We start from the raw sequence: 24403 nt of genomic DNA on the forward strand, positions 1-24403 counted from the left end.
CGCGGGTTTTTTAAAGAAAAAAAGCTAGCTAGCATAGCCAACTAAACATAGGTCCTTTCTAACCAGCAGATGAGTTGTGCTACATTGTTTTTTCACTACCACTTTACAGCCATGTTGGTTGTTAAGAATATATAGATAACAGAGAAGGAAATGGACGTAGTAGACTTTGGTTTGTTGTTTTTAGCTGGCAAAGTGTCAGTAGGCTTGCTAACTAACGTTAATGTTAACATTAGCTAACTGTTTACCAGTTAGCTAGCAAGATGGTTAAGTGGCTGTAGTGGGTGGTCTTTGTGCTTCGGTAGCTATTTTTTTAGTTTTGTGGTTAAAAGTATATAGTATGCTTACGCTGTCCTGAAGTCATTCGATATTACTGATCTTAGTGGGATATCTGGTTGCATGATACGACACACACATTAGGTGAGTCAGTTTTTCCTCTGTCAACTTTGTGAGCAGTCGCTGTTATTAACAAGCTATTCAAGCAACGTTAGCTGTCTAACCTAAAGTTAGTTAACCCGCTTGGCATGTAAGGTAAATCCTAGTAATGTACTTTCCACATACCCCTCGCTGTGCTTAAAACGTAACATTTAAGTCAGTCATCACAACCAAATTGACTTTTTAATGGCGTTGATTTATGTTCGCCTAAACGTTAATGTTATTCCGTTAATGGCAAGCCAGTTTGGTGACTTAGAGAGTCACTTTTATGGTTTCTGAGGAATCAAGTGTCTTCGCTGTCTTTTTAGGTTTGGGGTCGGGGGACGCCACAATAATGGCAGGGGTCATCGCCATGGCATCTGTCATTGAAGACTTCGAAACCCAGGTAACTTGCTGCAATTATTTAATGCCATACTGTAAGCCTAATTACGTTTTACCACAGTGTTTTTGTTTGTTGATATGGCATGTTTTCCTAAATCGTTCTTGAAATGGATCTGCTAAGTTAGTTTATTAGCAGACTGCGTCTGAGGCTGTTGTGTGTAAACAAGCTGATTTCATGTTAACTCTACCTTAGCCATGCAAGAAACGCAAAAAAGACAGCGATGCCGCAGGGGTCAAGACAATCACCAATTACTTCACACCAGTGGCCAAAACGGTGGAGAAGCCTTTCTCACCACCTCGCTCAAGCAATATCATGGACTACTTCAAGAAGACCCCTTCAGCCACTAATGCCATCAGCCCACTTCAACAGTCCAAAGAGAATGAGCTCCAGCCTGTGGAAGCTGTGGCTGGTTCTGACCATGCAGCCAAACGAGGTAAGCCTCCGTCCAAAAAGCCAGGCAGGAAGGCTGGAAGAACTGCCAAAAAGGCTCTTGCGATGAACCCTCCTGAGTCTGGCAATGATTGCATATTGGTGTCGAGCACAGCTCAGTCAGAGGACCCACCAGCGGATTCCACTGTGACTGTGGAGGACACAGGCAGCACCGCCTCATTAACTCAAAACAACGGGGAGACTGTGGAGGACACAGGCAGCACCGCCTCGTTAACTCATGTGGAGACTGTGGGAGATGTGGAGGAGGCTCCTAAAAGCAACTGTGCAGATGATGCAACTGCTATCTCAAATAAGGATGCAACTCTAAAGGACACTTCTGATAGTGGCACACCCTCTGTGAGGACAGACCCAAAACTGGACGGTGCTGGTCTTCCTGTTTGCTCCACCCCAGAGGAGAAGGGAAGGAGAGGCAGGGCTGCAAGGAAGAATGGCCGAGGAGGAAAGGCCGACTCGGTGCAGTGTGATGTTCCAGAGACACAGGAGTGCTCTGAGCAGCAGCCACAGGAGTCATCTGTGTCGCGTGATGCCGGATTGGAGGAGGAGGAAGCGGCGGCGGCAAATGAAGAGTCCCAGCTGAACCTCAGCACTGTGACCGTCTCCTTTGAGGACTTCTTAAAAAGTCACAGCCCAAAGGGGGCAAAGCAGCAGCAGCAGGAGGCAGACGAGGTGGAGGGAGAAGAAGAGACCGAAGCAGGTGGGACGAGACTGACTCTTACATCAGTGGACCAGGCCGCTGACAGATTGAGCGTCAGCAAACCCTCCGACGAGGGTGACCAGCCTCCCACACAGGTGTCTCCACGCACTCTGACCATCCAGGCGGAGGTCCACGCCGTCTCCCCCGATCAGGACCTCTCCCGGGCCTCCGATCGAAAGGTGTGCTCCATCTTCACCACCTGCCGCAGGAGTAAAGACAAAGCCGCGCCCTCCCCCCAGTCGCAGGAGAACTCGGAGCCTCACCCCGCCCCCCCGAGGAAGTCCAACGTGGTGCTGCAGGAGGAGGACCTGGAGCTGGCTGTGCTGGAGGCTGCATCCTCCTCCGCCGCTGCTGTGCCCAAGTGCAGCCAGGCTGAGCGGAAGCAGTTCATGAACGCCTTCAAGCAGCCCGCCCAGGACACAGCCAAGGGCAAAGCAGGCAAGGCAGCCGGCAAGCAGAAGCAGCAGGAACAGCCAGCTGAGGGAGCTCCTCCAGCTGATGTGGAGGAAGAGAAGGAGGAGGTGGATGGGGAGGGGGGGAAGGCGAAGGGGACAGAGGTGGAGATGGTGGAGGCTGACCCCAAGCCAGTGGAGCTGAAAGGTGCTGCTCAGAAAGCAGCTCGGAAAAAGCGTGGGAGGCCTAAGAAGGAGCAGAGAACCACCCCTGAGGAGCCCACTCCTCCAGCCGCTCTCCCTGCAGATGCCGAGGCTCCTACTGCCCGTGAGGCCGGCGAAGCCCTGCCCAGTGCAGACCAGCCCAAAAGCACGCCCACGGCCACTGAGACCAGGAGGAGGTCCGGCCGTGAGCTCGCACGCAAGCAAAGCACGCCGGACCCCCTCACACCCTCCTCAGAGTCCAAGCACGCGGAGAGCACCAGTAAACCTCAGAGCACGCCGGCCCCCCTCACACCCTCCTCAGAGTCCAAGCACGCGGAGAGCACCAGTAAACCTCAGAGCACGCCGGCCCCCCTCACACCCTCCTCAGAGTCCAAGCACGCGGAGAGCACCAGTAAACCTCAGGAGCTCCCTAGTCCGGCCAGCACACCCAAAACACACCGGCCCAAACGAAACAAGTATCAGTCCCACATGCTAGTTCCTCCAGATGACAAAGGAAGCCCAATCAGGTGACTGCTTTTTTTTCTCTGATAGTAAACACAATGTCATTGTCTCATCTCTTTCAACCTTTTCTGAATTGTCTGTTTACTTTGGTTCTGTTATCATCCAACATGTTTTTCATTTTGTTTTTGTCCTTTTTTTTTCCAGAATGAAATTTACCCGTGTGTTCATAAGCCCTGGAGAGACGAGTGAATTTGATATCTTGAGTCCACTGGCAAAAGAGGTGGGCACTTTATCACTGATTTCTTTCTGTCAGAGATGCAACACATTTATAAGTTTGCTTGCACAAAGCAATGCTCTTTAACACACTATCCACCATGCTCCTATAGGACTCCAAGAAGAGGAAGAAAGCCCAGAAGCTGGTGCAGAAGGCCAAAGCCTTTCAGCAGAGCAGGCAAGAGGCCACCGAAGAGAAGGCACCTTTGCGACGGTCCTCACGCCGCCAGGACACAGCCAAGAGGAACTACTGCGAGCCTGAGGTAGTGCACCCACACAGTCAGAAATGCACCCTGATGTCAGTTCAGTGTCAGTTCAATCACTGTTTGTACACTGCATTCCAAAGTATTATGCAAATTACTTTTTTCTCAGATTTTCCTAAATAGTTGTGGCAAATGACAGTCAGTATAATTTAAGTAATCAACCGTTAGAGTATAATTCGAATTATATTGAACAAACCTCCCAATGATAACAGTATTTTTTTTTTTTAAATAAAAAACTCAGAATGCACTGTTCCAAATTATTATGCAAGGAGTTTCAAGACATTTTATAGGTTTTTTTAAGAACTAAAAATGTAATGTAATTTGTTGAATTTGCAGCATTAGGTCATAAATTAAATCAAAAGTTATTTCAATCAAAAACATCTTAATAGGCCAAGTTACATGTTAACATAGGACCCCTTCATTGATATCACCTTCACAATTCTTGCATCCATTGAACTTGTAAGTTCTTGGAGAGTTTCTGCTTTAATGTCTTTGCAGGATGTCAGAATAGCCTCCCAGAGCTGCTGCTTGCATCCTCATAGATCTTTTGCTTGATGATGCTCCAAAGGTTTTCAATAGGGTTGAGGTCAGGGGGAAGATGGGGGCCACACTATAAGTTTCTCTCCTTTCATGCCTATAGCAGCCAATGACCCAGAGGTATTCTTTGCAGCATGAGATGGTGCATTGTCATGCATAAAGATGGTTTGGCTACGGAAGGCACGTTTCTTCTTTTTGTACCATGGAAGAAAGTGGTCAGTCAGAAACTCTACATACTTTGCTGAGGTCATTTTCACACAGTCAGGGACCCCGAAAGGGGCCTACCAGCACTCCCCCCATGATTCCGGCCTCAAAACATGACTCTGCCACCTCCTTGCTGATGTCTCAGCCTTGTTGGGACATTGTGGCCATTCACCAACCATCCATTACTCCATCCATTACTCCATCCATCTGGACCATCTAGGGTTGCACGGCACTCATCTGTAAACAAAACTGTTTGAAAATTATTCTTCATGTATTCCTGAGCCCACTGCAACTGTTTCTGTTTGTGAGCATTGTTTAGGGGTGGCACACTTTATGCACACTTGCAAACTTCTTGAGGATCCTACACCTTGAGATTCACGGGACTCCAGAGGCACCAGCGGCTTCAAATACCTGTTTGCTGCTTTGCAATGGAATTTTAGCAGCTGCTCTCTTAATCCTATGAATTTGTCTGGCAGAAACCTTCCTTATTATGTCTTTGTCTGCACGAACCCGCCTGTGCTCTGAATCAGCGACACATTTCTTCACAGTACGATGATCACGCATAGGTTTTCGGGAAATATCCAATGTTTTCATACCTTGTCCAAGGTAGTCCACAATTTCACGCTTTTTAGCAGCAGAGAGATTCTTTTTCCTGTGGCATGATTAATAATGTGGAACATCCTTCTTAAGTAGTTTTCCTTTGATTGGGCTCACCTGGCAAACTAATTATCACAGGTGTCTGAGATTGATTTCAATGATCCAAAGAGCCATGAGACACAATACCATCCATGAGTTTAATTGAAAAACAAAAAAAGAAATGTTTATGACACTTAAATCCCATTTGCATAATAATTTGGAACACTGTATAGTGGGTGGTTTGATTGACCAGGATTTCATGACTGTTTTTATGTTAAGAGTGATATGCAGTATCTCTGATATGTTACCTGTATTCCAGGTCTCTGTAGTGTGTCTGTGTGTGTGCGTGAGTACGTGTCTGTTTGCGTGAGTACGTGTCTGTGTGTGTGCGTGAGTACATATCTGCTTGTGTGCGTGAGTACATATCTGCGTGTGTGCGTGAGTACGTGTCTGCGTGTTTAACCCATTTACTCCTAAAATGCCTGCTAAAAACGCCTATATAGAATCCTATGGCATTCTAGACTAAATAACCTTATTTCCTGAGGGTTTTCTGAAAAAATACTAAGAATTGTCAACGTCTACCAAAACCTTAATATCTAAGCCTCTGTAGCACCTAGAAACATGAAATAAAAAGCATGCTGCGCTACGCAGCAACCAGCGGGAGATTCAATGTTGCGTTATGCAGCAACCGGCGGGAGATAGAATGTTGCGTCGTGCAGCATCCGGCGTGAATGGGTTAATGGATCATGTTTGCGTGTGCCGTGTTTCAGGACCCAATAATATGTTTGGAGAATGATGAGGACAGCTCCACTGTAAAAACAGAAGATACTAAAGCCAAGAAACAGAACCAGGTTCGCAGCCTAAATGACGTTTTGGGAAAAAATACACCTGGCACTAAAGTGACCAAATCACCAGCAGGTAATAGCCCACCTTATTCACTTCACACTCTGCTACACCAGTCATGGGTGAGTGTACTGTACATTAGAGGGAAATGAATGAGTCCAGTGTTTCCCACAGAATTGAATTCTATTTGTGGTGGTAGTTTTGCAGAATTAACTTCAATGCAACAGTTTTTAACAAATTAGCACAGCGTGGTTATGATGCTAACCAGATTTAAGCACAATTTGGTACAACCTGGAAAATCATTGTGTGGGGGGTCAATGTTGATATTGTGGTGGGCTGCCACAAATAAGTCAATGTATGGGAAACACTGGAGTGAATTAAGAAGAATCTGTGGAGTGCTGTTTGTTAATTTCTAAGTAGCCCCTTAACTCCATGTTGCATTCTGTCTAGTGGCGGGAGCCAAAGTGGGCCCTCTGTTCACGGGGAAGAAACCTCAGAGGCCATCAGCTGTGATCTCCATATTTGATGACAGCAGGTAAGGGACCGTGAGCTGTCTTGGGATTCTTTTTTCCTGCATCAACTTGTCTGTAGTGTGAGGCAGTCCCATATATGAAGAAAAGATCAAAATCTTAATCAGTGTCAGTGTGTGGAAAATGCCTGTTTATCTGTGAAGTTGTGGAGGAAGCTTGCCTGTTATGTCAAGAATCCGAATCCGAATCTTTTATCAGTAGCATTTGAGTTTGGCTCTGGTGTTAGATAATGAGCTTTGCTTGTGTGTGCGCTCCAGTCGCGATGCCTCGGACGCCTCTCTGGATGATGAGCAGTTCCGGGCGCGTCGGGAGTTCCTGAAAAGCGGCCTGCCCGAGTCGTTCAAGAAGCAGATCGCCAAAACGGCGGCCAGCCGCGAGGCCTACACCCTCTCCTGCTCCTCCTTCCAGATGGTGGTGCACGTGCTGCAGAGAGCACCCAGTAAGACATCTATCTATCTATCTATCTATCTATCTATCTATCTATCTATCTATCTGTCTATCTGTCTATCTATCTGTCTATCTCATATTTTGCCATCGCATTCTGTTCATTCCGTTTTCCGCAGCCGTTTTTCAGCGCGCCTATTCAACTCGGCGTAAACTGACCCTGATCCAAAGACTCTACTATGTTACTGTGTCACACATTTCTAATGTCCTACGCCTCTCAGAACACTGAATATTTCCGCCTTCAGACTGTCCCCTGTGGAGTCTGCCCTGGCCTGCGTGTCCTCGTCTGGGCAGGCTGAAGGAGGAGTCTGGGGCTCTGGTGCTCAGGTCTCCGCTGTCTGCCGTGGGTCCACTCGGCCTCGGCATCGTTCCTGCCCAGAGGAGCTGCAGAGAACAGGTGAGCCGGCGCATTTGGTGCCAAAAAGGTGTCTGGAATGAAAAATGAATGTGGAGCTGCTTGTATTTTATAGCAATGTTCTTAAATCCATCAAAAAGTACAATTTCTTAAGAGGACTGCGTTGTTGATGTCCCTCACAACATAGCTACATGTCTGGGGAGAAATTGTAACAGAAATCTAAAAATGTATAATTGTAAAGTCATGCATTTTTGAGAATGTTGTCTATTTATGTGTTGGACATTAAAAAATAGGAAGGAATATCCGCATACAAGCTCCCCTTCTTTTTGTTACACCATAAGTAACGCTTCGAGCCTTAAGCTCATCATCAGACTTCAACATTAACGATGGTGGGAGTAGGAGTAGGAGGGTGCTGTGAACTTCACTGGTCTGTCCATTTGTCCCAGCTTGTTTCTGGCTGGAGGGAGGACTTGTCTCCAGCACTGCAGCGCTGGCTGGTGGAGGAGATCAGCAGGTCCAACCCCTCCTTCCCCACACAGCGCATCTTCACCCAGCTGCTGAAGAGACGGGCCGAGCAGCTCCTGAAGCCCACAGCCCCGGGTGAGCTCACAGCAGACACACTCATGAGCTAAACTTTGTACCTGTATGTACAGTTAGGGTTCCCACGGGTCATGGAATTGATCATCTTTAGGATCAAGTCATGGAATATCAGGGAAGTTTACCAAGGCATTTGTCAAAAGCCATATCCCATGCAGTATTTTTCTCTATTGAACTACATTTTTTGCGACCATTATCATCCCTAATTAATTGTGTTTTCAGAACAAAGGTGAAATGTTTTTTTCCTTTCATGTCATGGAAAGTCACTGTATCGAGGCTAGAGTAGAGTTTTGTTTCCCCCACTGGTTGCAATTCAGACGTTTCTCCAAAAGAGGGCAGCAAAAATGCATTTTTATTTTGTGACTGGGCCACTAATTTAGCTCCCCAGTGTTGCCCTCCAGTGCTTGAAATCCCTCATGTGACCTGGGGCACTTTTTGTCCTTTCAGATATATATAGAGTGATTTTTATGCAGAGTATGTTTGTTTGATTATTTGTTTGTTTGTATGTCTGTCTGTCTAGACACAGATAGTGTCCCTCAGGAGACAGCCAGGTCCAGCAGCTCCCAGCCAGTGGGAGGCAAGAGGAAACGAGAGGAGAATGAGAGGGACGCCGCAGAGAAGGTTTCCAAGAAGCAGCGCTCCAGCCGCAAGGAGCCCGAGACCATCACCATCCCAGACGACACTCCAGAGCCCCCCAGGAGGGGCCGAGGGGCCCGCGGCCGGCCACGCAGACAACAACAACAGCAGCAGCAGCAGGGGGAGGGAGAGGAGCCCAAAGCAGAGGTGGTGTCCACACCCGCCATCTCCCAGAAGGATGATGTGATTGTGCTCGACAGTCCGTCGCCCTCAGAGGACACCGCCACAGATGGTGAGTGAGACGGCAGCAGTGGGCCTGGAGGGAAGTCGGAGGACACCCAGTGTTTCCCATACATTGACTTATTTGTGACGGCCCACCACAATATCAACATTGACCACTCAACAATGGTTTTCCATGTTGTACTATTTCAATTGGATGGCATTCTTTCATTGTAGAGCTATGTGCACCTTCGCACAGCCTCTCCCTGTCTCTCTGTCTCTCAATGAACCTACATGCCTGTTTAAAGAAAACATAAACAATCCTGCAAGGCATAGAAGATGCCTGGCTTAGTTGTGCTTCAATCTGGTTAGAGTCATAACCACGCTCCGCTAATTTGTTAAAAACTGTTGCATTCAAGTTAATTCTGCAAACCTACCACCACAAATATAATTAAATTATGTGGGAAACACTGATAGCAGTTGGTTTAAGTGATTTCCTGGTTGAAGTGATTGGATTTAGTTGACCCTTTTGTCCCGATAAGTGAGGCCTACCAACAGACGTAGTATCCTGCACATCTCATCTGTGGGTTTAACAGTTAAGGTCACTGTGTTGTTGTGGTCCAGAGACATGGCTCGTATTGTTCATGACAATTAACCTTCACTTAGACACTGGTTATTAGGAGCCTCACAGCGTCACATCAGTATGGAGACTATAGTCAGACACAGGGACTCTGAGCTGTGTGTGGTGCTTGATGGCTGACGCCAGCTGTGTTTGTGTTCTAGATGTGGTGAGAGAGGACGTGATGTGGACAGAGAAGTATCAGCCTCAGCACTCCAGTGACGTCATCGGCAACATGCAGTCTGTCAGGAGGCTGCACAGGTACAGAAATTACACACATGCATCAACTCAGCATTCAACACATGCATCAACTCAGTGCTTCAACACATGCATCAACTCAGTGCTTCAACACATGCATCAACTCAGTGCTTCAACACATGCATCAACTCAGTGCTTCAACACATGCATCAACTCAAGAGTTTCCACGGGGTCTTAGAAAGTCTAAAAAAAGTCATAATAATCATAACAATATGACTTGTAGGCCTTACATTTTTTAGCTTGGTCTTAATTATGTTCATTTAACGTCAGTGGTCATTTAGTTCAGCGTTTCTCACACTATGGGCTGCGGACCGACATCGGTCCGCAACGTGGTCCGCGGAGTGAAATTATGTTCAGTGCTTCGTCTGATAATTTGCTGTGCGCTGATCAGAGGGAACCGCGGACTGACAGAAATAGAAAACAAACGTTTCTGCAATCAGGAGGAAATACTTGCTAATTTGGTATCATCGAACATAGAGACATAGAATTAAGTGGTGGTATGAGCATTCAATGCATGCCTGTGCGGGTCTGTGTTTCCTCAATTCTTACATGCAGGCATTCGAATGAAATTTCATTAAAAAGCATGTCAATAGCCTATGTTTTCTATTGGCCTACCAGTGTATGATGCTTGCATGAGGGAAACATCCCAAAACAATGGCACCCATATAATTGCTGTTACCATGCAAAATCAATGGAACTATTGTAATTATATTTTACATTAGTAAAGCAGTCCTTTGATGTGCATGTTTTCACAAACTTTTTGTGAACAATGTTCAATGTTAGCACTTTAAACATTGACTGTTTTGAAGTACATGTATAACAATATAACATAAAAATAATAATTGTGATAATGATAATCATAATGATCATTTCAATGGGGGGGGGTGCGTGTAGGTGGGCCCTATGACCCCAAAGTCTGCCATGACCGGGCCTGAGGTCAAAGAAGTTTGAGAGGCTGATTTAGTTTATTTAGCAGCATGGATTGACATTGTAGTTTTTTCAGCGGTACTGATACGGTTTATCACAATGTAATAACATTTTCATTTTATGCGGAACTGATAACTGTTTTATTTGTATCTTGTATAGAAGTTCAGAGAACAAATGTATTTACTTTGTGGATCATTTTGTGACTCTCCTTCATATTTTTGCCAGTATGGCAATTTTATCCATAATCGCTTTGAAACCTTTTAACTTTGAAACCTGCAGAAACCCTATCAGTGGCTTCGTGTGTGTGTATGTATGTATGTGTGTGTGTGTGTGTGATTGTAATGGTATTCCTGCTGTGTCCCTCGTTAGCTGGTTAAGAGAATGGAAGCTGAGGGCCGACCGTGAAGAGAGGAAGAAGCAGCAGGAGAAGAAACAGGAGGACGACCTTAACGGTGAGGAGCCCACCATCAGTGCAGCTGTAGAAGTACCGTAGTCAGCTGCATGTGCACGACTGTGTGGCTACAAGTGTGAATCTGTGAAAGAGATGTGTTGCATATATGAGAAGTGGGAAACCGTAGGTCTGCATCTGTAAAAATAATCTGTTGGATGTGGGAGGTGTGTGCGGCTATAACTGTTATTTTTGTGTACACTAATAACCATGTTTATATATGTGTGTATGACATATTTATCATTGTGTGTGTGTGTGTGTGTGTGTGTGTGTGTGTGTGTGTGTGTGTGTGTGTGTGTGTGTGTGTGTGTGTGTGTGTGTGTGTGTGTGTGTGTGTGTGTGTGTGTGTGTGTGTGTGTGTGTGTGTGTGTGTGTGTGTGTGTGTGTAGACTCCTGGCTCAGTGAGTGTGGTGAGGAGGAGGACCTGCTGTGTAACACACTGCTTATCACCGGCCCTACAGGAGTGGGGAAAACGGCAGCTGTTTATGCCTGTGCCCAGGAGCTGGGCTTCAAGGTCGGCACCATCCTCAGTAGAAAGATCTAGTTGAATATTTGTTAGGAAATATGATTTGTTATTAGTCTGGGTTCAAAATTGGACCACAGTTTCTTTCACAGGGCTTTGTGCACCAGATTGCAATTACCTGGAAGCCCTCTGGAGATGATGGTTCAGCATGTGACTGCCCTTTGTGTCCCACCTCCAGGTGTTTGAGGTGAACTGCTCGTCCCAGCGCAGCGGCCGACAGATCCTGTCCCAACTGAAGGAGGCCACGCAGTCGCACCAGGTGGACATCCAGGGTGTGAACGCCCACAAGCCCACCTTCTTCAACAGCTACAGCAGCAGCAGCGGTGGCGGTAGCGGCTCCAGACCCGGCTCCTCTCCCCGTGAGTATAAGACCACTTCTCCCACTGAGATATTGCTACTCTCTCCACTCCCATTGCAGTCTTTGATTGTAATCCAGTACACAAATAAGTTCAATTCTCCTCTGGTGTTTATGCTTAGTCTTGGTTTCATAAATGGGGAATAAACACAGTGGATTGGACTAAGCAAAACACTTCCAGCCAATCAACAAGGGCTGCTCATTCTTCAAATGCTTGCAGGGCCTCTGTAGGGAAGGGTGTGTTTGATTGGCTGTTGAATTCAAACATCAGCAATACTTTTATTGTGTCTACGGCTGTGCCTTTAATCAGAATGTATCAAGACTGTCTGCATGCCCTCAGACATTTTTGGACAATATATTGAACAGTGTTTCTGCAAGCTCTGATGAGAAATAGTTTTTATTGCGTTTATTGGCATGTAAATGTATTGATCAGAAGAACATCGTTCCTGTTTACAGCATGAAGAGATCAGTGAAGGTCTGTTTGTTTACCCTTTGAACTCCCAGGCAAGGTGAACTCACCCCGGCGGGTCGTGTCCTCCCCCCACAAGCCCCCCCAGTCTCCCCGACTGAAGAAGAGGGGCTCACTGGCCCCCACCTCTCTGGCCAACTTCTTCAAAATGGGTGGCAAGCCTTCTCCCAAAGAGGCTGCCGAAACCAACGGCAAAAAGCCACGGCCAGGTAGAGATTCAGATGTCTTTTATCCTGATGAAAACCCGGACCTACAAGTCCAGAGTGAGGCTAAATGTTTGCCACGCGCCATCCATTGCATCTGTAGTTAAGCGTATAAGCGCGGTGTAGCAATGCTTCAGTCTGAGCTTCTAAAGCGATGTAAGTACGTGTGCCGAGTCCCTTCAGTGAATTTGCTGCCTTTTCTGATTGTTTCCCTCACAGCCTGTATGAGCCCTCGCAAGAGAGTCAAGCCCAAGGAGGCTTCTTGTTCAAGTGAGGATCAGTCAGCTACACCACCAGCGCCAGCTCCACCACCACCAGCGCCATCGACACCAGCAGCAGGACCAGCCGTCGGTGGCAAGGCCCCAGGCGACGAGCAGGGCAAGAGAACGGCCACGTCACTCATCCTGTTTGAGGAGGTGGACGTCATCTTTGACGACGACACGGGCTTCTTGGCCGCCATCAAGACCTTCATGGCAACCACCAAGAGGCCCGTCATCCTCACCACCAGTGGTACGTGTGCTGCCTTATTATGGGATGAAATCATCTACAGAGCTACAGTTTGTCCTTCATTTTTTTTGTACGTGTTCATTGCCTCTTGTTCATGTCTGATTTTTTACTTTGATATAGATCCTAATTTTAGGACCTCATTTGATGGCTACTTTGACGAGATCAACTTTGAGACTCCCTCTGTGGTAAGACAATTTTAAGAGTTTGATGTGTGATCTCTAGGGGTGTGAATCTCTCATGTAAAAGACGATACGATTTGCATCTAGATACATGAGCACGATTTGATACAAGAAAAGATACATGTTCATAAAAAACGATTCAGTACGGTGCGATGCAATTCGATGCAATTCGATGCAGTTCGATAGATGAAAGATTTTTTATCATTTGCTCAAGGTGCACATTGATTTTATATTATCAATTATCATGGTCATGGTTGTAAAAAAAAAATGTGTGAATGATGATCATATACTGTATTGAAATGAAAAAAGAATAGTCTACATTTCAGTCAGACACTGCAGCCAAATACAACATAAAAATTAATTTTTAAAGACTATAGATTTTATAGAGTTATGTGTATCTGATTGTTTTCAAGGAGCTGTAACCTATTGTTGAGGTAAGACAATACCGAAATAAAATAAAACAGTGCCTAAGACACTCTTGGCCTTTTCCTATAGCCTACAAGAATAAAGGCCTACATATCAATTAACTCTCTGGGCCTATTTTGTTCCAACGGTAGACCTAATATGCAGAAACCACAAGTCTGAGTGAATATGAACAAAATAATAATAATTTGTGCATCGTTTTAGCAGCAAGGGACAAATTATTCTTTAACATTAAGGACATCCCTTCATCAAATGTAAAGTAGGCTACTCTACAGACTATCGTTGCTGTTTAGGAATGCTATAGTAAGTGTTTAATTTCGCGCTGGATTTGGAAAAACAAAAGAGTAAAAACTGTCAAAACAGTTCGAGTGCGAGTTGTCACGTGCTTATGTTGCAGTAGATGTATGGGTAATGAGGTCCTTTGACAACTTTGGGCAATGAATGTAGCCCAAAACGAACTGCATTACCCACAAATCCGTGCCATGTGTAGTTTCAAAACCGGAAGTGGGATGAACGCGCTGCTTGCAACGTAAATGAGAGTCTAAGCGAGCAGAAAAGGTTGTGAACCGATTCGTAACAAGTAAATCGATATAACGACCGGTTCATTTCAGTTTTATTCTGATACGGTGCTTCACGTATCGATGTAGCCGTATCTTACATGTTAAAAACGGATACCGATACGTATCGGTTAATCTTTACACCCCTAGTGATCTCACATCCCTCGTTAGTGTTGAAAGATCTGCGTGTGTATGATTCTGTGATGACTTTATACTTCTCTCTAACGTCTAAATGTGTGTGTTTTGTAGGAGCATGTGAGCAGCTACCTGCGTCTGCTGTGCCTGGCGGAGAACGTGCGCGTGTCTGCGGAGGACGTGGCGTCCCTGCTGCGCTGCACCGGCGGGGACGTCCGGCAGAGCCTGCTGCAGCTGCAGTGCTGGGTCCGCAGCGGAGCCGGACCCGGAGCCCCTCACACAGGTACACACACACACACACACCACCGCTCCAACCGTACGTCCACACAGGTACACACTCACACACACCACCGCTCCAACCGTACGTCCAAACAGGTACACACACACACACCACCGCTCCAACCGTACGTCCACACAGGTACACACACATCACCGCTCCAACCGAGCCACGTACGTCCACACAGGTACACACACATCACCGCTCCAACCGTACGTCCACACAGGTACACACACACCACCGCTCCAACCGAGCCACGTACGTCCACACAGGTACACACACATCACCGCTCCAACCGTACGTCCACACAGGTACACACACATCACCGCTCCAACCAAGCCACGTACGTCCACTTGTAGTGCATTGCATGGCTGCAGTTGCAGGACTGGTGGAAATGTGGAGGTTGAATGTGGTGCCACTAGAGGGCTCTCATGGTTCCAGACTATCTTTCTACTGCACCTTCATGCACCTTCAGTTTTAATTTACAGTAAAAAATAATTTACAGTATAAAAAATAATCTGTTGGTGATTTATTGTAATCTCACAATGAAAACAATGTTGAAAAATCCAACCTTGAAAGGGAAGCAAAGCTATTCAGGGGAAAAACGAAAATGTCATAAATTTCACTAATTTTGTTCACAATTATTGGCACCCCTGCTTGTAATACTTCTTAAGCCTCCTTTTGCAAATAAAACAGCTCGTAATATTCTCCCATGACACCCCATGAAGTTGGAGAATTCCCCCTGATTGTCCATATTCCTAGGTCCACGCTTGTGGATTTTTCCTTTTGGACTCACCCCACTGTTTTTCTATGGAGTTTAGATCAGGGGACTGTGATGGCAATGAAGATTGATTTTGTGTAAACATTTTTTGTTTTGATCTGGATGTTTGTTTTGGTTCATTGACCTGATGAATGATCCAATCATGACCCACTTTTAGTGTAGTAGAGATTTCCATTGAAAATTGGACATCTGACAATAGACCACGATTCCAGACAAAGTCACTCCTGCCGTTTACTTTTGTAATTAAATGACAGAAAAGGCTTTTACCTGGCATGCCCTCTAAATAATCTATTAGCAGTGGGCTCACTTTTGATAATTTTTGGGGGGACTTGGTGACCCAAATTTGATACTCTTACCATCCTCCATACTGGTCATGGGGGGCAAGAAAATCCTGGGTCTTTGTCCAAGCATGTTTTTCACATTTACAGTTGATCAGAACCTTTTAATTATTGTTTTAACTGTAAATATGGGCATTTTCAACCAAGTACCTATTTTTATAGCCATTCAGCGACACACATCAACACCCCTTTTATCTAAATGTAGTGTATTCTCTTGATTTATCCTCCGTGTCAGAAAGTCATGTGTCAGTTCACAGACACTCTGATTAAGTTGAATATAAATAGGGAAATGCTTCCATTACATTTTGTATATAAGATTCTCTAGGTGTGCCAATAATTGTTGGAGGCATGTTTTTGTATAATACAAATAATATTTATTTCTTTGAGATTTTCCTTTTTCTCAGAATAAATTTGCTTCCCTTCAAGGTTGGGTTTTTCCCTCATTGTTTTTGTTGTGAGATTACAATATTTCATCAAAAGATTTTCTTTTAACTTTAGCAGAGGTGTCAATAATTCTGGAGGGTACTGTAGTTGCAGCGAACCTTTTGGGGACACAGTGTATTCATTTTAAGCGTTGTGTTTTTTTGTCCATTCCTATACATGTTGGAAATGTAATTACTGGTAACGGAATGATGCAGAGTGTGGTTTCACACATACCCACACAGTCTTGTTTTTGTATGAGAAGAGTCTGGCAGAATGTTGAAGGTAAAAATAGTAATGCAGTTTTGGCAATGGCACATTTTGTTTCGTAAGCAGTGCTGCTTTAGTTTGTGTGGTGCCGATTCACATTGTGTCTAGACTATCGTGAATACATTGATTCGATTTTTTTTTTAAACCACTATCTTTGCAAATAGCTTCATTGGCATAAAAAGTTAACTTACTCACAAAAACCCAATTTTCACTGTATTTCGCCCTAGCCACAAATCATCATCATCATCTACCATTGTTTTTTCAAACTGAGCATTAAGCAAATTTAGCAGTAACGTTAACATGGGGTCAGGTGCTCTTGGAACGTCCAACCAGGCTGGAGCTCCGAAAGCACGGGTCAGCTGTTGATCTTCGTGAAGCCCTTTAAAGCCAGCCTGCAGATCAGCAGTTCTGTGAATCTTCAGAAGCGACAGATCCTCCATCACTAGTGTGATGGCATCCACACCGTCAGACCATAGACTTTCAGACACTTGTCTTTGAGGCAGCTAGCTAGCCTGACTTCAAAGCATCAGGTCGATATTAGATCCCACAGAGGCAAGAAACCTCCAGTGTAACTTATTTAAGTCCCGAGCAGGGTAGGAATTTCACGGCGGCCACGGCCCTTGCGTTGGCCGTGATGCCCCTTTGAAAATCAGATGTTTACAGGCCACTGTGGCCTTGGTGCCCCCTTCTTTCAATATTCTGGTTTGCGTCCGACTAATAGCGTATTTTATTAGCCTATGGCCTGTCAAAATAATCTTAGCATTCACAGCGCAACTTAATTTAGTCTTTTACGCAGTGGAGAAAGTGACAGCGCACGGCAAGAAAGAAAGTACGTCCAAATTCACCCAATTCTCAGTTGAACTACTCATCATCACAAGTATCACATTACATGAAAGAGCCTTTTCTCAGCGTTTAAACAATGTTAGCCATGGTGAACATTGTTCGCGAGACAAGTAAATAATATGATTAAATTGTATCATAAATTCTAGGTTCTGCACCTATCTCCCTAACCATTCATCTCGGTGGAATACTTCACAAACCCTTTGTTCAACACATGACAAACCATTTATCAAAATAAACAGCAGGCCTTACCGAACAAGTCCCCTGTACCAGAGTAATCCAGTTTTAAATTTGCAGCAAATTTCGACATGCATGTCTCCAAATTTGGGCTTTAAGTTTCACAATGTGTTTTAAATTTTTCAACATGATATCACCTAGATATCGGTAAATATTAAAATCAGAGGATATACAGCTGACTAAAAAAGCTGTGAAAGTAGCCTTAATGATCTTAAAGCTGAGCTGTGCTTAAATTGTTCAATACATGATTTCATAACAGGCCAAATATAAAATAAATGTTAAATATAGCCTAGATATCTGTAAATATTAGATGATCAGATTTACAGTTCTATGTAATATGTCATGTTTAATTTTTTTGTAATGTTTCATACAGTGATACTGCTGTGAATAGGCTAAATACAACTATAACTGATCATTTTTACAGCCTACTACTGTTTGGTTAACTTTGGCCTTGGTCCCCTGACATGTGGCCTTTGTGCCCCCCACCAAATATGACCAACTGAAGGCCAAGTGGCCTTGCCCCTAAAATGGTGAAATTCCAAGCCTGGTCCCGAGCGATCTCTCTGACCAGACACTGAAAGGACAGCTCTGAATCAGCAGCAGTCGGACTTCAGGAAAGCAGAAACAGAGTCTGTACACATACAGTTCACAGTCCAATGCAGTCCAGCCAAGACCCCTCACTCCAGTGGACGTTAACGTTAAAGCCTGTGTTGCAGGTTAACCACCACTGTTGATTAATGGGTACATAAAGCACTCAATATATGTATATCATTTTTAAAAAATGTCTCCAAATGGTGTTAAATGCCAGTTTTTGTTGTTTTTAGCATTAGCGTTTCTTTTTTACGCAATTCGGTGATGACGTCACGTTGGGGACTACATGATCTGCGCTTCATTCATTTCAATGCATTTCAATGGACATCGCGGTTACACTTTCAACATAAAGTTTGTATATTTACACTTCGAATTTCGTCACAGTATTTATATCACAGCTACCCTATGATCTACCAATGGTAATAACGGTGCCTGATATCAATTTAGTAATTTTTTCTGAATTTCGGGAGGTCTCGTTTTGGAGGGTATGTTTTACATTCATTCCTATGGGAAACGGTCGCGGTTACACTTTCAACATAAAGTTTGTATATTTACACTTCGAATTTTGTTACAGCATTTATATGACAACAACCCTATGGTCTAACAAAGATAACAATATCTTCCGATTTTAGTTTAATGCAATTTTCTGAATTTGAGAGGCCTCGTTATGAGGCTACATAATGCACCTATTCAGTTCAATGCATTATGCTTATAACGTTACGACACTTTTTTTGTTACTGTCAGTGAACAGCACCGAGTGAAAGTCAACATGTTCTTTATATCTAGTGATAGTGATCATGTCGTTAGTTCAGATAAGTAGGCTACCGGGCAAACTTAGTCAGAAGATCAGAATGTAAAGCATCATGATAGCTAGCTATGGGCAAACTTTCCAGTCCCACCTGAGCCACCCCTGTTGTTGCAAACTTAGCTTCTAGCCGCCGCCGATTAGGCTGGTCGTGTCTTCAACATGAATATTTTCGATAACTACTGCTCGTGATTGATTGCCATTGACATCGTCAGGGTACGGCTTACCAAAGAGGGAGATAATATGGGCAAGTCACAGTTTTGCAGGTGCTTGTGTGGGCTGGGCGTCCCGATGGAAACTGTGGTGGAGAGCTGCAGTAACTAGGGAAGCGAGTGCATTTTGGCCGCTGGTCGAGGAGCTCCCCCCGCGACCAGCATATGACATGATCTATCTAGCTATCTATCTACCTGTCTATATACATATCTAGGCTATCTATAGCCTATCTATTTATCTATAATCTGCGCTATCTACTGCTGAACAATCCCTTACTCGTCTCTCTTTACTCGTCTCTCGTTACTCTCAAGGGTCTCAAGGTGGGCTTTGGTCTGTAGCCTCCCCAAGGTGACGTAATGCAATGCATTGTGGGGGAAAGGAGAATCACTTCAAACGCTGTGAAATAGTTCCTGCTTTTTCGTTTATATTCCGTTTTGTGATTCCCAACAACATCAAATACAATGGATAACAGTTTAAATGTTTATTACCAACAAGCAAATTGTGCAAATTCGTTGGAAAATGAACCCTGCAACACGGCCTTTAAGGTAGTCAACGTTACCCCGATGCAGACTGATTGCGTTGCTACCATAGACTTAACACCAGGAGAGAATGCACCCACGCAAAGCAAATAAGTTTAACTTCAAAGTAGATTCAAAGATAAAACAAAAACTACAATTTCAATTATAAAAAATCAAACCAACACAGACGGAGCGGCGTAGCTCGCCTGCGTACCCGTAACCTAGCAACTGACCAGTGACCATAATTTGAAGTAATAATATTATCATATCAGCACAGGGGAAAGTGTGAACAAGTATGAGTCATTTCAGAAATCATTCTATCATGCATGTGAAATGAGAAAAAAAATACTGATGCAGCAATGTATGACAAACGCAAAATGTGCTAAAAAACTTTGTCACCAATTAACATGCACACACGTATGGACACAGAAGTGTGCTCAATGTCAAACATGCTGTACCTGCAGCCTACAAAGGAAAACATGTAGTTGAGCTTCACAGAAATGTGGTCAGTTATGTCGTGTGTGACCAAAATAGTCACGTGTGTGTAGCCCTTTCTCTTTCAAAGTGTTTATAGGGTTCATGTGAAGAGAGCTAAAGATAACCTGTACATTTTAACCTTGTAACTGGTAAATACTAGACTTGCCTTTCTTGGTAAGTTTATTTTGAATATACTGGTTCTGTCTATACACATGTTCTCATGTGCTGTGTTTCATGTGTGTGTTTCATCAGCCACCCAGTCGCTGCAGGTCAGTGGCAGTGAGGCAGCTCTTGAGCAGGATGGGAAGCCAGATGTTCCCCCCTGTGATGCCGGCTGCACTGCCAGTCTCCTCGGCCTTCTCAATGTCCAGCTTCCAGACAGCCTTCTCGAGTTCATCAAGGTGGGCTACTATGAACTGGGAAGGGTCCTGAAACTGTGACCTGTGTATGTTTTCTGTTTTAGTGTTTGTGTTTTGATCTACTCCAAGGCTAATCTTAGATCGTGTGTGTGTGTGTGTGTGTGTGTGTGTGTAGTGTGAGTCTGCGAGCCCACTCTGCTGGGAGCTGCTGGCTGAAACGGAGAGGAGAGGCTTTGACCTGCTCTACTCCAACATGGAGGTCCTTCTCCCTCTGCCCACCTGTCCACTCAGACAGGCTCTCCCCAGAGCCCCCGTAGAGCTTGGGCCAGGCCAGACTGCCCCTTCCCCTGCCCCCACCACCAGCCTCCCACCCCAGCCTGCCAACCCCAACACTAAGCCCCCTCTGCTGGCTGAGACTGAGGAAGAGGCCAGTCCACTCAAAGTCTCTTCCAGGATGAGGCAGAAGAAGCAGTGTCATCCAGGCACCAAGGACCCCTTCCAGTCCGACTCCGACTCAGACGATGGCTTCCTGTCGCTCTGCAGACCCGCGTCTGTCCCCCGCGCCGCTCCAGAGCCGCTGAAGGAAGAGGAAGCGCCGCTCGCAAGGCCCGTGACCGAGAGGAGGAAGAGGGTCGAGCTGACCGAAGCTGAGAGGAAGAGGAGCGGCCCAGTCTCCATCGCCCTGGGCGCCATGGCTGAATTCCTGGAGCACATGTCCGCCCTGGACTCCTACCTGACGTGCCCGGCTTTACAGGAAGCTGAGGGTGCGTGTGTGCCGGCTGCGGCGTCCGGCTGGGCCCAGGCGGAGATCCGGAGCGGCCTGACAGACGAGCCCCGGCTGGGGGCCGGAGGCAGGAGCGGAGGCTGCCGCTGGGCGGCTGGAGAGGAGCAGGTGCGGGAGATCCGGGCGGCGATGGAGAGCCTGAGCTTCAGGAGGTGCAGGGCCGGCGTGGAGCAGGCGTGGGGAGCAGCACAGGCTCTGGAGGAGGAGAAGGGGGTCAGGCAGGCGGCGCTCGACGAGATCACACTCCCCACGGCTCCGCACAGACAGACCTTCAACATCACGCCGGACAACACACTGTGCCAGCCAGGGTGAGTCACTCGCAGCTAAACAGTCTTCAAACCACAGGGGACTTACCCTGCTGAACTACCAGATCATAAAACCTCTTCAGTGCAGAAAGACATCTAGAATAAGTCATTTACAAACAAGGTTTTTCATGAGCAGTTGTTGATTTACAAGCAAGCACATATTATATCAGACATGCACAACAACACCCCTTAGCTGTTCTATGAGTTCTGTACACCACCGCCTCTTGGGGTTCATTGCTTGACTATAAAACCTGAAAATAATTTGAGCTATGTGTTTGGACTGCCATCAGTGGTATTAGGGGTAGTGAGATTACATCTATGGACATCATGTCATCTAGGCCACACGTTTGATACAGACTGCATAATCTATTTTAACTGCTAGTGTTCATGTATATTTATGTATACGTGTGTGTGTGTGTGTGTGTGTGTGTGTGTGTGTGTGTGTGTGTGTGTGTGTGTGTGTGTGTGTGTGTGTGTGTGTGTGTGTGTGTGTGTGTGTGTGTGTGTGTGTGTGTGTGTGTGTGTGTGTGTGTGTGTGTGTGTGTTCAGATTGCCCCAGCGTAGGTGTGACCTGGTGAGAAGTGTATGTAGCTCCAAAGTGGGCACCAGCAGCCGGGCGGCCATAGCGCTCGACATCCTGCCCACCCTGCGCACCATTTGCAGATCTGAGCAGCTCAAGGAGCAGGGCAAGGTGAAACGCAGGTAAACAAGCATTTTTCACACACACATCAGGTCCAAAAGTCTATGTGCGCGTGTGCGTGTCAGAAGGTCAAGATCACAGTGTCAAACCAGATAAATTGTAGTGAAAGCCAGGGATGCGCCGATCCAACTTTTTCAGTCCCACTCCTAACAGATACTGCTTTTGCACAACAAAACGTATCCAATAATATGAATTTACTGAAGTGATTTATTATTAAATAGATAAATTGGAGCCCTCCTTGCTGTTAGCTCTCCCTCCAGTAAAATGTGCGGTTCTCCCTCTGCCCTTCTGATGCAGCATGTTGTATTCGCATGTAGATGTTAACATGCAACAAGCAAATTTAGATTGACCCCATTGTCACCGGTGGCCAGTCCAGCTATTTGAGTTGGTATCAGACCGATGTGTGTTATCGGGCCAGTCCATCCTTATGCAGAGCTTAAAGGTGCTCTAAGCGTTACGTGGTTTTTAAGCGAAAACCTTTTTATCACATACAGCAAACATCACCTCACCATCCACTAGCTGCCTGTGCCCTGAATACACTGTAAAAAAAGCACAGTCTCTGTAGACAGCCCAGGCTCCAAAAACGGTAACAAAAACAACTTGGTCCAGCCTGGACCATAAAAACATAACAAACTGTTCCAGCCAATCAGCGACGAGATCCGTGTTTAGGAGAGTTTCAATTGCACGGGAGGGTGGGAGTAGCGAGCTAGCTCTGTTTTGTTTGAACGTCAACAGAAGTGATTTTTACCCAACATCGCTTAGAGCACCTTTAAGATCATATACTTTTCTGTTGGACATATTTTAGTGACTGTTAAAACTGCAGTTGGCAAGTCTGACAGATTGAGGGGACTTAGCCAACATTTTTAATGTTTACAACTCTCATGCCCCTCCCCCACTACCACCGAGCACCCTCTCATTGAGTTTGTGCTGTGATTGACAGTCAGATCTCACACAGCCCTGCTCTGATTGGACCAGAAGAACCGGGAGCTGTGGATTTTTGCAAAACAAATAACAGGCTCTAGGTGGAGGTAGAAGTGCGGGTTTTTTTCTAAAACCAGCTGATTTATGTTGTTCTGTCGGAGCATAGTGTCGGTTTCAGTGAATATGATGAAAAAAATCTTGCCAACTGCAGCTTTAAATGAAGACGAAGAAAAGTATAATAGGTGACAGGCCTTTGAGGGTGACAGGTGATGGTGGGGGAGCGCATATTGAAATAAGGATTTAATTGAGTGGAATTAGGCTGCACAGATGCATGAAGGTGCTTTGAAGTTTCAGGTTCCCTAATGTGTATATGTGCGTTGGATGTTTAGATGCATGTACAGGAAATGGTGTTTTGCATCTAACCACATTTAAACACGCCTGTCATCACTTAAAATAGCCAATGCTAGTGTGCCATAGTGCAAGTGCATCAGTGGTTCAGCAGTGTTGCTGCCTAGAATGGAGGGAAGAGCCGTGTTATTTGTGTTGCACATACCTGCAGTGCTGCCAGAACACACCAAATCAGTCATTTGCTCACTTACTGAAGAATGGACTTTTTCTTTCTCTCTCTTTCAGGTTTCTCCACTACCTGGAAGGCATCAACCTTGGTCTTCCCAAACAAACGCTTCAGCTTCTGGCAGCGGACTTTCCATAAGCTGTGTGTGTGTGTGTGTGTGTGTGTGTTTGTTTGTGTGACAGTAAAATGAGTGTTGTACAGTATTGTAACATACCCACAATAGTGGCCTTGATTGTTTATTAATGTAGTGTACATTTTGTAACAGTATGTTTTTATAATCCAACTATCCTCAGTACAGTGCCCTAATTTTATCAAGTAATAAATTCCTAGATTTGACAGACATTTATAGAAAGAGTACATGTTAACTTTTAAAAATGTTTTCACTTGTATTTGTAACCCAAGCTAAACTATGCTTAAACGATGTGTACTGAATGATGTAAACATCTACTTCTCCCCATGGTTAAAGTGGGGTTATAAAATTTCACTTTTTTTTTTTAAATCACATTTCTTATAGGTTGTGTTTGTATTTATATGATGGTGTGGCTCTGGTTACTTTTGTGAAATCTGAAAAAATAAAACATGTTTATATTTCCCCCCCACATATTATCATAGTCTTCAGTCATTACTGTTTGAGTTGGTCAGTGGCTGAAAGTATTGGCTCTAATCAACTGATGTGATCTAATTTATTAATAATGTTAGTAAATAATGTCACAATAATGAATGTGTCCTGACTGGATCAAACTGACCAAAATCTCATCAAAATCTGTTTTTCAGTCGGCATAAGTGATGTCCTCTGCCGATATTATGGCATCTCAGGACGTATGTCCGTCAAAACAGCTATATTTATATTTTAATATTTAAGTACTATACGTTAAAATGATTGGAAGAAGCTTCCCG

At 45.1% G+C, this 24403-nt stretch overlaps 1 protein-coding gene across 2 annotated transcripts; it reads left to right on the top strand.

Moving 5' to 3' along the window:
- On the top strand, positions 1-24107 carry atad5a (ATPase family AAA domain containing 5a). 2 transcript variants are annotated; one of them, XM_076265071.1, is made up of 24 exons: positions 1-417; positions 741-817; positions 1007-2840; positions 2973-3081; positions 3221-3296; positions 3403-3552; positions 5700-5847; positions 6223-6307; positions 6560-6741; positions 6992-7143; positions 7548-7701; positions 8219-8566; positions 9277-9373; positions 10667-10749; positions 11135-11259; positions 11447-11627; positions 12128-12301; positions 12515-12805; positions 12923-12987; positions 14211-14379; positions 20116-20264; positions 20398-21314; positions 21861-22013; positions 23566-24107. In XM_076265071.1, exons 2-24 carry the CDS (start codon positions 767-769, stop codon positions 23642-23644), a joined length of 5772 nt encoding a protein of 1923 aa, XP_076121186.1. In that variant the 5' UTR covers positions 1-417; positions 741-766; the 3' UTR covers positions 23645-24107. The 2 variants fall into 2 exon arrangements, with proteins under 2 accessions (XP_076121186.1, XP_076121185.1); XM_076265070.1 differs by having other exon boundaries at positions 1007-3081.
- Positions 24108-24403: the final 296 nt, after the last annotated feature.

Source organism: Alosa pseudoharengus, unplaced genomic scaffold (genome assembly GCF_046254945.1).
Source record: "Alosa pseudoharengus isolate Yale_2024_CS ecotype anadromous, Long Island Sound unplaced genomic scaffold, YU_APseudo_1.1 YU_APseudo_1.1_scf_4, whole genome shotgun sequence".
Classification (NCBI taxonomy): domain Eukaryota; kingdom Metazoa; phylum Chordata; class Actinopteri; order Clupeiformes; family Clupeidae; genus Alosa; species Alosa pseudoharengus.

Coding starts and splice junctions, on each gene's coding strand:
- atad5a (XM_076265070.1), top strand. CDS start 767: ATGGCAGGGGTCATCGCCATGGCATCTGTCATTGAAGACTTCGAAACC. Junction 3,082..3,220: donor GACAAAGGAAGCCCAATCAG/GTGACTGCTTTT, acceptor TTTTTTTTCCAG/AATGAAATTTACCCGTGTGT. Junction 11,260..11,446: donor CCCAGGAGCTGGGCTTCAAG/GTCGGCACCATC, acceptor TCCCACCTCCAG/GTGTTTGAGGTGAACTGCTC.